Source organism: Musa acuminata, chromosome BXJ3-6 (assembly GCF_036884655.1).
Source record: "Musa acuminata AAA Group cultivar baxijiao chromosome BXJ3-6, Cavendish_Baxijiao_AAA, whole genome shotgun sequence".
NCBI classification, from domain to species: Eukaryota; Viridiplantae; Streptophyta; class Magnoliopsida; order Zingiberales; family Musaceae; genus Musa; species Musa acuminata.
Genome location: NC_088354.1, coordinates 26,599,288 through 26,614,437, shown reverse-complemented (window position 1 = coordinate 26,614,437; position 15,150 = coordinate 26,599,288). Strand labels below are relative to the sequence as shown.

At 38.2% G+C, this 15,150-nt stretch overlaps 1 protein-coding gene across 3 annotated transcripts; it reads right to left on the bottom strand.

Moving 5' to 3' along the window:
- On the bottom strand, positions 1–12,492 carry LOC103988797 (cyclic nucleotide-gated ion channel 1). Of its 3 annotated transcripts, XM_065154775.1 has the most exons (9): positions 12,237–12,471; positions 11,153–11,235; positions 11,021–11,062; positions 9,882–10,436; positions 7,368–7,580; positions 4,129–4,409; positions 2,579–2,690; positions 1,719–1,955; positions 1–1,021 (listed from the first exon to the last, which is right to left on the bottom strand). In XM_065154775.1, the coding sequence occupies exons 4-9, from the start codon at positions 10,359–10,361 to the stop codon at positions 323–325; spliced, it is 2,022 nt and encodes a 673-aa protein (XP_065010847.1). In that variant the 5' UTR covers positions 10,362–10,436; positions 11,021–11,062; positions 11,153–11,235; positions 12,237–12,471; the 3' UTR covers positions 1–322. The 3 variants fall into 3 exon arrangements, with proteins under 3 accessions (XP_065010847.1, XP_009405710.2, XP_065010846.1); XM_009407435.3 differs by lacking the exons at positions 11,021–11,062; positions 11,153–11,235 and having other exon boundaries at positions 9,900–10,436; positions 12,237–12,492; XM_065154774.1 differs by lacking the exons at positions 11,021–11,062; positions 11,153–11,235 and having other exon boundaries at positions 12,237–12,470.
- Positions 12,493–15,150: the final 2,658 nt, after the last annotated feature.

Sequence of the window (15,150 nt, the reverse complement as noted above, 5' to 3'; positions counted from 1 at the left end):
GAACCAAAGATACAAGGTCTTACAAGTTAAAAGTCCAAAAGTTCAAACACAACGCTGTCCAATGTTACTGAATAGATTATGTACACTGCCACACAGGACATCACGCTGCCCATCTCTACTCGTACGAAAAACTGTATTGCTACCATAAACATACTGTAGATTAATACAACACTTGCAATCCACGTAGAGAACAACACTTGCAATCTATTTTAGAGAAATCCATACAAACCAGAAAGTGCCTTGTGAGTGAGCCAGTGATTGACATCCAAATCATTGCACAAGCAAGCGAGAGGGAAGCATGAGCCACTACCATATGCATGTGCTACTGTTCTTCCACAGTAAAGTCAGGTTCTGGTGGCTTCTGCAACAACATTACAGGCATCCTCTCCTGTAACCTGGCCTTACGAGTTACGTTTCGCCTCAAGGCACGTAATGCGTTCACCGCAAACCTTGATGCATAGATTGTTGCACCAAGGCTCGGTGTGGTAGTTCCATCCTTCACAAGGGCTGCCTGCAGCCTGTTCTCCTCCTCGTGTAGAGATTCCTCCAGTTTCTTTCTTGAGTAGCGTCGCCAAGCTGCCTGTATAAAGCAAGCAGCCCATGTTCTCCACTGCTGAGAATATAATCTGAAGGTATGCCTCAGCTTCTTACTGTGCAGCTTCCTGAACTGGGAGGCAACAAATTTCAAGTCATCGGCGGCTAGAGCAAAAGCCTCAACCTCAGACAATGCCTTCACCGTCCTTGTGGAGATGGGGAGGCTCGAAGATGAGTTGGGATCCAAAGCCCATGTCAGAAGCTCTTCGCCGCAGAAGTCGCCTTCCTTCAGGTAATCCGAATTGAAAAACCCTGTTCTGCCACCATTTGTTGTAACACTAAGCAGTCTTCCTCTCATGATGAAGAGCATCTCATCCACCGGGTCCCCTTCACGAATAATGCAGCTGTTTTCAGTGTAAAGGATTGGTTTCAGACGGTCACACATGGCATCCATAAGTTGATCGTCCATTAATTCAAACATGGGAACCTGCATGACAGTGTGAGAAAGCAAAGAGTAGCATCGATGTAAAACTTTTAAAAACAGAAGATAACCGTTTTTTTTTGTCCTAATATGACAAAGTAAAATTACCATAGGACCAACAAGGAAAAGTTCAGGTTTTTATACATCATCCAACAGCAGAACATAGAAGGGGCTGCATGCTATGTAAGGGTGAAACTGCACTGAGGATTCAATCTAATCTGTTGAATAGTGAATTGTCTTTATCATTTCAGGTGTTTAACATCAAGTAGCAAGTTCTCCTATAGGCCATATAATGCAATGCACAAATAGAAGAAACTTATTTTTTTATGACCTTCCCATTTCCTTTTAAGGTCCCACAGATTGCCTTCCATCTTTTTTTTTTCTTTATATGTTTTCAATACTGATAGATTTTGGACTGGTTGAATCATCTAGTTCAAGCAGTCCCAACAAGTTTCAAGAATTAGCAGGCAAACAAATAATTACTCTTCATGTGAACTGGAAAGTAATATAGTTTTGTTCTTTTAGACTTTGACATAATACATTCACAGAAATAGAGTTGAGAATGACACCATCACCACCACAATCATTATAATTGGAAGAGCATAATACTTATTCTCTTCCAAGTATTATATATCATGGTATATATTGGTGATTACTGTGGAGACGGAAATCTGAAAAAGAAGGTGATGGGTAAATAACTTACCCTCCTCAGCAGTCCCAAACAGAGATGACGTTTTATGTCCCTTCTTAGGTCCTTAGGTAGATTTCGAAGCAGATGCTCTTCATCAACCCCTCTTGTTTCTTGCCATTGGTATTGTTCATGACGGCGTATTCGCTCCCTCAGATTCTCTGGAAGCATCCGGTGGGACATCCATTGCTCTGCATCTTGCCTTTTCACTCTCATTTCTTCTATTCTCACAGTGGTAGATTGCAGATAAGTCTGTGATGCCAACACAGGGTTTGTTGAATGTACCAAAAAAGAAAATATAGGAAGATAGGATGTATCCAGTTAAATCTTTATTCTTATTTTAGTACAGAGAGATAAATATCTTGATATTTTTCTTTAATAGATCTACATAGATCTAGACATTTTAGTAAAATTTCAATAAAATCAAGGTTCATCACTTGGCTGCAACTCAGGAACACGAATCCCAGCCAAGGCGAGCTTACTTGGGAACACGAACCCAAGCCCAAAGTGAGCCTACACCATCATTTGTTTGCAATTGGGCAAAATTTTCATGGACCTGGGACAGGCTGGAGCCATCAAAAGTACCAATCCAACAATAATCTAGGTCCAGCTCAGGCAAGGTGCAAGGCAACCCAACCAAAGTCAAGAAATGAATTTTATTATAGCTTTCTTTCATCAAATTTGAAGATACCCAACTGATTATCATCAATTCAAATGCTCAAATCTATAATCTTTTATATCTATCATTGTCACCAGTTCACTTCCCACCTTTAAGTACTTGTGTACATCAACATTTTATCAAACGTCAAACCTAGTATAAACACAACCATTCAAAAGTGAAAGCTGATCAACTTGAATGTTAAGAGAAAAAATACCTGCATGTTGCCGATAAGAAGTGAAAACAAAACCAGCCCAGAAATGGAGATGAAAACAGCAAATAAAATCTCCCCCAGGTAAGTGCTTGTTTGCAAATTTTGTCCCAGGGAACTGCAAGATAGGACGCAAAAAAACCAGCAGTTATTGACTATCAGAATATCTGGATGCCAATCCAGGACAAATGTAAAAAGATTACATGTATAAACCAATCCAATATGTATGAATAAATTTGCTGGTATAAGGATTTTAGCTTGAAAATGCCATTCATGTCTCAGTAATTATTGATCAACCAACAAGAGTTCAAATATATACAGCACCCAACAAAGCAAATGAAATCATAGAAGGCTCTAGGAAAATATTTTGATAAAGAAGCAATGTTTCTTACCAATTAGCAGCTAATTTATCCTTATAGATAATTTGATGGCAACTGTAACCATGTGACGGGTAAGAAACTGGCTAAATCAACCATAGAACAAAATTTGAACACGTCAAGGAATCTAAAATTGCTGCCTCAGAAATAAAAAGGGAACATTCATGCCATGGATTGCCATATCATGGACTGCACGGCACATGCCATGCATTTGTGTGCTAGCCTGTGCCATCACGTACCTTCCACAGGTCAAGTGTTAGCCTGTGCCATCATGCCAAGTAACACTTTTCTAGCATCACCCAAATATATGATATGGACAATCTTTGGTTCAAGCAATAATTTTGGGGTGTGAGATTCCAAAAGGAAAGATTATTGCAAGCACCATTTTGAAGACAGCAGTGCCAGATTTAAGGCAAGTACTGCAAGTTGTCAGCACTTTTGTGTAATCTCGTTGGCACCATAATTCAGTTCTGTCAAACACCATGCCCATCAACCCCGAGTGCATGCAGAAGGCTCTTCCAATCAATATCAGCATCCCTGCTTACTGCAGGGAATTTCCATTCTGTTTTTTTTTTATTTTTCTGTAATTATCCACTAAATTTCTGCAATTCTCTTTTTATTTTCATTGCATGACTCTTGCCATCCAAACATAATTTAAGTTTACCCATGAAATACCCTCTTATGAATAGAATGTGGAAACATATTTCAAGTTTATCAATGGGATACCTCTTCAGAGTGAAATGGGGAAACCATACTTGAAAAAACTAAAAATACACTGTGAAACTTGTAATGAATTTTGAAGGCTTAAGAGACAAATTCAAAATCAAACTTTGGTACATGGCAGTGAAGATTACACTTTCTGAGAACAAAGAAGGCAAACTGATGAAATTTCAAAGAGTTCACAGGACCACAAGATTAAATCCTAAGGATCAGGAATTAACAGAAAGTCCGTAAGTTGATACGAGAGTTATGAACTTACATAACAATAATATATGAACAATAGTGTAATTGGTTTCATAGAAGCAGAGACATTTGACATGCGATAGGTAGATCTCAATTTTTAATTAAATGGGGTCCAAATTTCAAGCTTTACCATGCCAGTACAATACACTATCAGCAACACTATTATAGAAAACACATCGAGCTACAACTATAAAGAAAGCATTTCTTTATACATACCTCAGATTTTGTAAGCCCCACCAAAAGCAATAAAAGAACTTTTCCGGAAAGTTTCTTAGAAGAACAATATCTGATTGAAGAGCCTGAAGGTACATGCCGAAGTCAAAGATTGTTGCATTTTCTTCTTGAATAGGACACTCACCATCTATAAAATCCATGCTTTCTTCCTTTTTAACTCCACAGTACCAGAACATAGTTGTACAATTATGTTTATGGCAGGCACGTCTCCAACAAGAATCTTCTCGTTCAATAGAAAGGAAGTACCAGCATGCCCCAAGTACCTGGAAAGATTTTTCTAATAATCTTATCAAAGGTGTTACATAGTTATCCATGAAGAGCTTCCACTAGTCAAATATTCAGAATATAGCAGCTTCTGCAAGAACCAACAGCACAATAGACAAATGAAACCAACCAATGTTTTCTCTCAATAAATAGTTTACACATTACCATCAGCACAATCAGCACTAGAAGAACTAGAAAAACATAGATGGCATAAACAAACAAATAGGGTGAGTGTTGGCACCATTATAAGTTTGCTTTTTTACAGATTGGTGATCAGAGTTTAAGTCATGAATTCACTGCTTATAAACTGTGCACATTGATCCCCTACAAGCTCAACATTAATGAGGTATTGTGCATTAGGCCTCCTATTTTTGTTAAATGAAAAGATGTTTGTTTGCAGACAAAAGCATATCTGGTGTCTTTTCTTGATACTGGCTCTAAAATAAAGCTAGGTCTAGTTGCGGGAGAGGGCTAGGCTTGGTTCATTGATTCAGACCACTATGGTTCAGCAATAAGAAAATACAATTGCTGTTGAATGTGTCCCCTCCGACGTTGCACTCATCAATTCCTACATAAAGCCACCAACTGTTACCCAACTTTGCCAAGCTTGCACCTGTGAATGTTGCCATCTTGACTAGTGCCACCCTCCAACTGAATCACCATGATCCACCGCCCTTCAACCACAAACACCACCTAATAGTTGTAGCAATGAGGGCCACCATCCAATCAGCCACCACCTTCGATGGCTAAGCATGGGTGCTCGGCATTGGCTAAATGGGTGAGCTGGAGGTGACTAGCCACATAGGTGATTTGTGGAGACTTAAATTTTAAATTGGCAGTGAACACTGGCACATAGCTAGATTTGTAACACAGTGCTTGAAGAGAGATACGAATAGCAACAAAGCCTTGCTGTCATAAAATTTATAAACCATGTCATCATAAAAACTTATAAACTTATAAGAACTAGTATGGGTCAGGGCTTCACTGGTTTTGAGTTGTCCTGGGTTGAGCTTAAGCTCTCTTGACATGTTTCCCTTCATCACCAAGATCACTTTTCATCCCTTTCAAGATAGCAATGAGCTGGCTCCCGTTGGTCTCTATACACTCCATGAAGTAAAAAAAAAAAATTATTGAAATGAATTCTCCAGTTGTAAATCATTCTTAGAGGGGAAATGAAAAGCTAAACAAAACACTTCAATATCCTCATTCCCAAGCACCAAGTCTATGCATGCACAATCTTTGTACCATTTGATCCACACGTCACTGGACCTGTCACTTCGTAATAGTTGAGAGATACTGATACAATAGATGCTAAAAGATGTGCAAACCATATCGATTAGAAAAACACATAACTTCAGCCACTATTCCTACATGTCACTAAAATTATTAGTTTTTAATGATTTTTTTAATAGTTCACTTCAATGATTGTTGTACCGCCTGGAATGGTACAAAATGGGCAGTATGTGTCAGTCCAGGCGTGGGTCAGTACATGGATCACCCTTGTTTCAGGCGGCTTAGTCTAGTTCAGTAAAAAGTAATGAGTAAAAAAAAAAAACAGTGGGGCCTGTCTAACTCAGCATTAAAATAAGAAAAAGCTTAAAATAGAAATTAGGACTTGCAAATGCGAGAGCCCTCTTCTCACATTCTTCGCCATTGCGCTGCTTCACGATCGCTTCACCACTGCCAACACCATTGCTGCCACATTCCTTCTTCTTCCCAGGTATGCTCCCACCTCTTCTCCTCTTCCTCTTCTTCCTTCTTTCTCCTCGTCCACTGCTTCTTCTTCTTCCTCCTCCACTACTTTCTCTTCTTCATTCCTTCTTCCTCCATCGCCCCTTCCTTTTCTCCCTCTTTTTCTTCCTTTCCAAAACACCAGTATATACCGACGTACCATGACCGATACTGACCGGTATATATCGGTCCAACAGATCTCCGAAATGGGTCTAGTACCCGAAATGACGATCCTTCGTTTACTTATAAGTTTGTATATCTAATTCTATAAACAAATATTGCTTTGACCCAATCCAATAGAGCCCACTAGCATAGAAATCGGATAAAATGATCCTTATACCACAACCAAAATACATAAGCACAACTCATTGAGGAATAGACTATCAAGCCTTATACTACCCAATCCATCATCCACATTAAATGAGGGATTAATTCAGATAACACAATCATCCCAACATACATAAGCCTTAAAAGTAAGCCCATCAGGTCTTATAGCCCATAGCATCATCCACTTCCAGCATAGGACTATTTTGGGTATCATAATGATCCCAACTGTTCTCATCAAGGCCCAAGACATGATGGCTGTGAGAATTCAAGGAAAATGGGTATTTAACCATGTGACTTCAAATACTTAAGCCCCAATTACTCATGATAAATACACAATACTATATACTAAAAACACCACCACTTTCGATGTTGGACTAATCAAAATATCTTAAATCATGATATATTATATTTTACGCAATAATTTATATCCTGAGATTGTCTACTAACCTAAGCAGCAAGTGATTGCTACCTAAGCAACAAGTGGTTCAATTACTCTCATCAAGATATGAAAACCAACCAATCAAAATAATTGTAAAAACTAAAAAGAAAACTAAAATTGTGAAACCAATCAACAGTCTAAATGAACAAATAAAAAAATATGTTAAAGTTGGTGAACAAATCCATAAGAACACAAATACAACAACTAGAGGTGGACAACTGCATTTACAAAACGAGCTACAAACTACTTTCTCTACTAAAGTTTTAAAAGTTGAATCACAGGAAATATTGTAAAGCAAACATTAGTATCCAGCAAAATATCATTAAAGGTGATATGAAAAGTATTAAATTACTTATTCTGCTAAAAAAGTGAAAGGTGTATTTACAGAAGTTTTTTAAAGCCAATATAGAATATTCTGATTCTAGTAATGAAAATGAACTTTTAGGAAATTGGAGCTTACATGACTTGCAAGCATATAGAGAAAAAGGTTCAAAGCAGCTCCAGCCCATGCAGTTTCAGCAATTATACCAGCAGATTTTGTGACTTCAACATACAATGGTATTATTCTAACAAGCCTAGGCACATATTGTAAAATGATAATGTACATCAACAGCGTCTTTGCGTCCACCGAACCTGACCCTTTTAGCTTTGGTATTATGATCAATATAACAACCTGAATAGGCAAAAACATAAAGAGAACAATTTAATTCCATACTGGGATACCAACAGCAGAAGAACCCCTTTGCACATGCAAACAATAAGTGACATGCTCATATAAATGAAAACAAGTGATCTATAAAAGGATTGTTGAAGTGAACTACATGGCCACTGTAACAAAGACATAACTATGGAAGCCACATAAATTTTAGACTAGAATCCCCATGGTGATAAAAGAAATGCTATCATAAACCTAGTAACAATATGTCTATGGGACAAATGACTCCTCCAATAACAAGAACAAGCAGAGTTACAATTGCTAAAACTGGGACAAAAGGGCACTTGGTGTTATCCACAGGATGAAGCTGAAAAACAGAGAGAGAAACCAGACAAATTTTCAAAGAAAATCTCAACTTACTTGTGTCAATAACCATAGTACCACAGTCGTGATAAGAGAAGAAGCTGGTCATGTAGGGGATTGGAATCAGGCAGTTAATGCATGTGCCAAGCTATGTATTGCTCAGGAGAGCCCTTGACCCATTAAATCACATGCCCAAGCACTAAGATTTACTGATGTTAACCAACAACAAGCTGTAATGTCTCAACTATTTATGATTGGATAAATATATATTTTCCTCATCACTTGGACTATTTGGGGCAATATCAGTAGTGAAACTAATAACAGTCAAATATATGAAAGATTGTTCCGTAAAAAGTTTCTCCCTCTCCTTTTTGGGATGACAGTGGGTCAAGTTTATTCAGGTACCCCATCTACCCAACCTGCTTAAACCATATTTTGACATCTTTAATCACGTTTTTGACAGGTTTGATTACAAAAATAGATGCCCGAATCAGGTAAGGATACCTGGATGGTTTAATTCAGGCTCAAGTATGTTGTTGTTTCTTATGATGACAGTGGGTTATCTTTTTTCGAGTACTGGCATACTTGACCTACTTAAGGTACCTAGATGGCTAGTTAAGTTTGGATTCAGGTGAAAATCGTAGATATCCGACAAGCTGTCATCAATCTTCTTCTCACACTACTAATCTTAACTCACCATGTCTAACAAGGCATCTATTGGTGTCCTTTGGACATGTCCACACCATCATCAATAATTCTCCTTCATCTCATCTTCCACTATAGCTATACCTAATTGTTACTGAATGCATACATTCTTTGTTCCAACCTACATAAATCTCATCAAGAATAATTTTCCCAAGCTTTACAAATATTTTATTAATTTTTAATTTGAATTTATCGGGCATACAATGATCACACAAAACTCCCAAAGTTTTTTTTTAACTTCAACTATCCATCTTTAGCCAAACTTAACCAAAATTCTCAAATATGTGATCACAATCATATGTATAGTCCTCAAGCTAGTCTTTTCTTAAGTCATATGAATTAATGTAGAAGCTAAAGTTTCTACCCAACTTGAAAACAAAGACATAATGGATTAAAAGCTCTATGTGGTCTATATAAAGCCAAGAATTTCCAAGGAAATTGACAACACTGTAGGTTCTCATGACTTGAATTCAGTCTTTCGGGCAAACAAAAAACAATGTGCCATGAAGTAAGGTTTGTGGTACCACGACATACCGCCTGGTATGAACGACATGTACCAATCCGATAAGTGACTGGTATGGGCAGTACATACCGGTTTGTCGGTATGCCCGATCATATCGTGTGTCGGTACATTGGTATGGTTTGATACGTACCATACCAATGCACCGACTGGCTATTGACATGGTATGTCCCAAACCATACAGATGAACTGACACATGATATGATGGGGTGTACCGATAGATCGGTATGTACCGCCCATACCGATCTCTTGTCGAACCGATACATACTGCCCATACTGGGCGATATGACGAAACTTGCCATGAAGTACATTATGATTTTCTAAACTTAGTCAAGAAATAGATCTCATAATAATTTCAATAAGCCATTGTTATTCAATATTTAGCCAAACATATGTTGGAGATTCGTGTCCAAATACCCTACACACAATTAAAAAAGATGTCATAGTAGATGACAAAAGTCCATAGGCCCTTTGTTTTTGGCATAAAGGCTTCATATAAGTGGCTATGTATAACTGAAAATGAATGCCAAATATTTAAAGCTAAAAACTAAACTAAAAAAGAGGAACAGCAAACCATGCAAAAAGCTAGCCTACCAATGTTTTCTGTCTGCAATTATGCCTTTTGGGGCAATATAGGAGAATTTGATGTTTTTTGCAAATTCAGACCTAACAAAATTTCTCAATGATCAACAAAGAGACAGTCAAAATAAACATATTGCACATGTAGATACATCATAAAGTCTTGCTACCTGAGGGAGAGGAATAACGGCAAGAATGTCAATAAGGAAGTATGACTTCAAATATCTAAGGGCTATTGCTGAAAAGTCTTCGACCAAGACACCCCTTCCAAATACACGAGATGGTGGAGCAATAAAACCAGTTCGAAATTGGAATATTATATGAAGTACGTAAAAAATGTCGGTGAAGGATCGCAAGACACTTGCTGTGATCACCAAATTTTCATCCAAATCAACGCAGGTATCCTTATCATTAACAAATGGAATGTAGAAGAAGAGAGGATCTACAGATATTGCCACGACACAGGATAAAACAAATATTTTATTCCACTTCTGGAGAAATGGCCCTTGAGGATCCAGTACTTTCTTCCTAGACTTCAAATCTTCTGCAGATGAATCCTTTATGGACTTATACTGAAAGATATTGCTTAGAAGTTCAAACATATAATGATATATTCTCTGCATGCTTCTCATTAGTGGACCAATTATTGTTTTCGTGAAGATGTCCTCTATGAACTTTGTGATTGCTCTGAGCTCCAATCCTAGAACCTGTCAATATTGGAGTTATTGCAGTTATCCAAATGGTATTCACCCAAAAAAAAAAAATGCTGAAAATTTTATTGATATTTTTTTTCCCTCATAAGTTCATACATTTTGAATGTAGAAACTATATAATAACTTGGACACCAAAGAAGCAAAGTTTTCTCTCAATTGAAATAGACAAATTTACCCTTGTAACATACTTATAAAAAAAAATTGCATAATCATAAAAAGAAATCTATCTGGTCCTTGTTACTTACTTGCTTGCACTTGGATTGGCTTCTATTATCATTTACCGTTTTAGAACCATAAGTTTCACTGTGGTGTCTTTATGTAAACCTTATAGTCGAACATTGGATTAACACTAACAAGTACTTCTAGTGAATGCAATTGAGTACACAGCTAAATATGCCAATATTGTGCATGTGTTGATTAGGATAATCAGAACACTGTGAGGAGTAAACTCATAGACTATAATCAAATGTGTTTAGAAGGGGTAAAAATGAAGCACTAATTACTTGTACAAAAAACAAATACATTATTCAAGTGTCTGTTACTACTAGAATGATGGATATGATTATATAAAGTCTGACCTCAAAATTTTTTCATCATGCTGATTCATAGTTTCCCTTTGACTGCAATAGAAGAATGAGCATCAATTGAAATAAATATCTGGATCTGTAAGTATAGTACCAATTTTCCATATTCATAAGGAAGTTTACTACCATCAGAAGCTCTTGTTCCAGTCTTCTATTGATCATTTGCTTAAGGGAAAGCCACCAACACTTAGTTCCACGTTAACAAAGAACTACAGAAGAAACAGAGCCATTTGTAGAAACGAGAAAAATTATGACAAGTAGCGTAATCTTCAGATTCGATACCTCTGGTCTTGTTTAGTACCCCAATTGTATGAAAGCATTTGTGTTCTTTGACCCACAAAGTATATGTCACTTTAAGATGTGACCACGATTGAAAAAGGAAGAAGGGCACACCGATTCCATAGCAATGCAACGGCAGGATGAGAGAAATGAAAGCTTACAATGTAGAAAGTTTTTTTGGGGTCTAGAAACTAGGGCTAATTAATTCATCATATCTTCACCCTAACAGTTTCTGTCTTCATGATTTACAACCAACAAAAGTTGACCAGTCATGATAAAAACAATCTTTCTGCAGTGTCTATTTTTCTTATCATTTTCCTAGATTTTCATTCTTCAGGTTTTAAAATCTACTAAAACTGCCCCATGTTGTTTAGTAATCAATCTATAGTTACAATTGTAAACGTACTGAAAAACAAATAATATTGAAATACAGTGCTGAAGAAATAAACGCCTATACAATTTTCAACCTTAACAAAAGTAGTCTAATCTTTGTAGCTCATCTTGCAACACTTTCACAGTTCTTAAATATGTACTAATGCTACGACTTTAACAAGAACATCAAACTACCAAAATACGAGTTGACCTTGTCTTCAGGGCAACCAAATAAAACTATATCCACTTAAATCGACAACCAATCGGCGTGGTGGAAGAAGAAAAAACTATTATTTTGGACAGAATCGACACCAAGATTGCGATCGAGCATTATAAATAGCAGCAAAATCCCTCTTTTCTGCAAACAATTAGCTCAGTAGCTTCTGCAAGACGCACCTAAGAACACCGACCTAGACCAAAGAGGGCTGATTGATTAAGCAGCACGAAAACAACCACCGGGCCTAAATCTAACCAAAGCCAGCCCAACAAAGAAGAACGAACCCACAGGAAAGGAAAACCAGAACCCCATGAAGCTGACCAAGAAGCGGGTCTTACACACCGGTCAGAGGAGGCAATCCCAGACGAAGGAAGGCGGTGAGGCAGAAGAAGAAGAGGTCTCCTTGCCTCCCATCAAACAGCGAGTTCTACTGAAGCCATCTTGTTCTTCATCGCTTCTTGGACCGCAAAGCGTTCGGATGAGAGAGGGGGAGAGAGAGAAGTTTCTTGGCTTCTTCCCAGGCCTTGGACTCGAGGGCGTTGGAATCACGGGTCTGCGTCCGGCCGTGAGGAAGCGACAAAGGAAAGTAGAGTCGAACTCTCCCCCATGTCCATTGCATCAGGAGCGAAGCCAAATAAATAAAGAGTTGAGGGGCTTAACTGCAACTTTGTCTCCCCCATCGCCCCCTCCATAAGGAGTGCAATCGAAATAACAAAGAGTTGGAGGACTAGAAAGTAACTTTTTCTTCCACCGAACCACCAAACTACGTGTTCACGGGCCGAGCCATCCACCCCAAACGATGCTTTCCCATTGGTCAAAATGCTTCTGGGACCCAAAAGCAAGCGCCAATAGGAAAGATACCTCGACGATCTTGCTGCCACGCGTAGGACAGATGTCGTTCTCTCATCGGTGAAAAGTTTGAGTAAAGAATACGTAGAGGTGGGTCCAGCCACTCGTCGCCAATCAGCACAAGGGGCGATGGGACAGGAGGAGCACATGCGTCGCATATGTTATACGAACGATCAAACTAAATTAAAGACGTCGACAGTGGCTGATTAGAATTAAGATATAGCCAACGATGTACGGTGGTGGTATCATTTAAATTAATGAGCTGCATCTGCACATGTAACATTTTATTCTTTAAAAAAGTAATAAAATAATTTGTCCAAGAATTAATTTATACTTCATTTTTAACAACGCAATCTTCGTCTTATAATAATAATAATAATAATAAATATTATTAGTTTGTTCTTGTGGTGTTGTTTGACTGCTGTCTGACGCGGACCTGTTAGATAAACAGGGACGAATTTGCATAAATGTCCCTACAAGGTTAGTGATGATCGTATTTATTTATTTATCCCTTCAACTCCATTGGCGCACCTACCAACCAATAAATTTACATATATGCCCTTTACTTAAACCTCTGTTAATGATTTTAGTGTTTGGGTGGGGTTGTCTGATTCTAACTTTAATTAATTAGGCCGATACGGAGGTCGTTAGATTAGTTTATATGGATTAGTAGAAATAATGCCATTTTTTCGTGGATAAGTCACTTTTCTTTATGAGTTAAAGCTTTTATTTCTACTTTTTGATTATAAGAAAGTCTTACATCTGTTGCCTTAAATAAAATTGTTACCAATCTTTTATTTTTTTTGGGAGCCCAAACCTCTTATCACTTTCGTTTTTTTTTTTTTCAAAATAATATTCTAACTAGAATTAGTGCATGCTAAAGATTTGTCATAAATAATAATTTTTAAAATATATTTTAAAAATATATATCCGATACATTATGCTTCTGTCAATAAGGTCTTAAATTCATATTAGTGACTAATTTTCGTATGAATTATATGTGAAGGTTAATAGTAAATGTTATTGTTCGTACTAAGGAAGGATATGTAAAAAGATCTTTTTCTGAATACGATAGATGACAACAAAAGATAGAAGATGATCTTATCTAGTGTCGAGTCTTAATCTCTACGATGATAGTTTGATAATAAGGTAACGGTGAGAAGATGGTTGAGTTCCTAATAGGATGAAATTACTGTTAGGATCAAGAGAACCAAGTGAATTAGTGCAGCGGAAAATTTTTTGCGATTAAAACGAAACTGCGTTCGAACGATAAAAACGATTTCTGTGTGAAAGCCGATTCTAAGCAAGATGATGTTAAAGTCAATCTATGAAGGCGGTTTGTAGCTATGATGAAAACCAGAATATAGGCGCAAACTGAAATACGACATTCGTACGAAGAAACTGATTTACGTCTAAATGCTGATTCGTAAATCACTTGATTAGGCAAGACGCGGTTTAAGCAAGAGTATAAAGGCAGTTTGAAGTTATGGTAGAGCTCAAAACGTAAATGCAATCTGAAATATGATGATCGTATGAAAAAACAGATTTACGTCTAAACGCTGATTCGGAAAGTGAAAGGCTTGAAACCCGATCGTATATGCGTAGAAAGCAATAAGCTTCAGAGGAGGTTTGCAGTAAAGATAATATGCTCAAAGTAAATGCAAACCGAGATTTAGAGTGGTTCAGTCAATCTTAACCTACTCCACTTTTGGCTTCCTCCACCGACGAGGTCACCGACGTCAACTAGAGGCCTTCCTTCAATAGGCGAAGGCCAACCACCCTTTTACAGTTTCACTCCTTTTGACGGGCTTAGGAGACAACCCTTACAGAAATTTTCTCTCCTCTCTTTACAACTCAGAACTTGGAAGAACAGAGGGAGAAGAACTTTTGGCCTTTCCAACAATTTTGAGCTCTAAGAATCACAGAAAAAGATCAAGTTTTCAGTATAAGTTTTTACCCTTTCAGTGCTGAATGGGTGGGGTATTTATAGGCCCCAACCCAGTTCAAATTTGGAGCTCAAAACTATCAATTCCCGGAATTCCGGGATCAGGCGGTTGCACCTCCTTACTGGAGCGGTTGCACCGCATGGCAGAGCTCGAAGACTGAGCCTCTAGGCGGTGCCACCTCCTGTCAGGGGCGGTTGCACCTCCTGCCAGAGCTCGAAGACTGAGCTCAGGCGGTGCAACCTCCTGACTGAGGCGGTTGCACCGCCTGGCAAAGCTCGAAGACCGAGCTTAGGCGGTGCCACCTCTTGTCAGGAGAGGTTGCACCGCCCAGTCTCGCTCAGAGACTGAGCCCAAGCGGTGCCACCTCCTGGCTGGGGCGGTTGCACCGCCCAGTCTCACTCGGAGACTTAGCCTAGGCAGTGCTACCTCCTGGCCTGGGCGGTTGCACCTCCTACAGCAAT

Coding starts and splice junctions, on each gene's coding strand:
- LOC103988797 (XM_065154775.1), bottom strand. CDS start 10,361: ATGAGAAGCATGCAGAGAATATATCATTATATGTTTGAACTTCTAAGC. Junction 7,581..9,881: donor AGGTAGCAAGACTTTATGAT/GTATCTACATGT, acceptor TTGCCTATTCAG/GTTGTTATATTGATCATAAT. Junction 2,691..4,128: donor TGGGGCTTACAAAATCTGAG/GTATGTATAAAG, acceptor CCTATCTTGCAG/TTCCCTGGGACAAAATTTGC.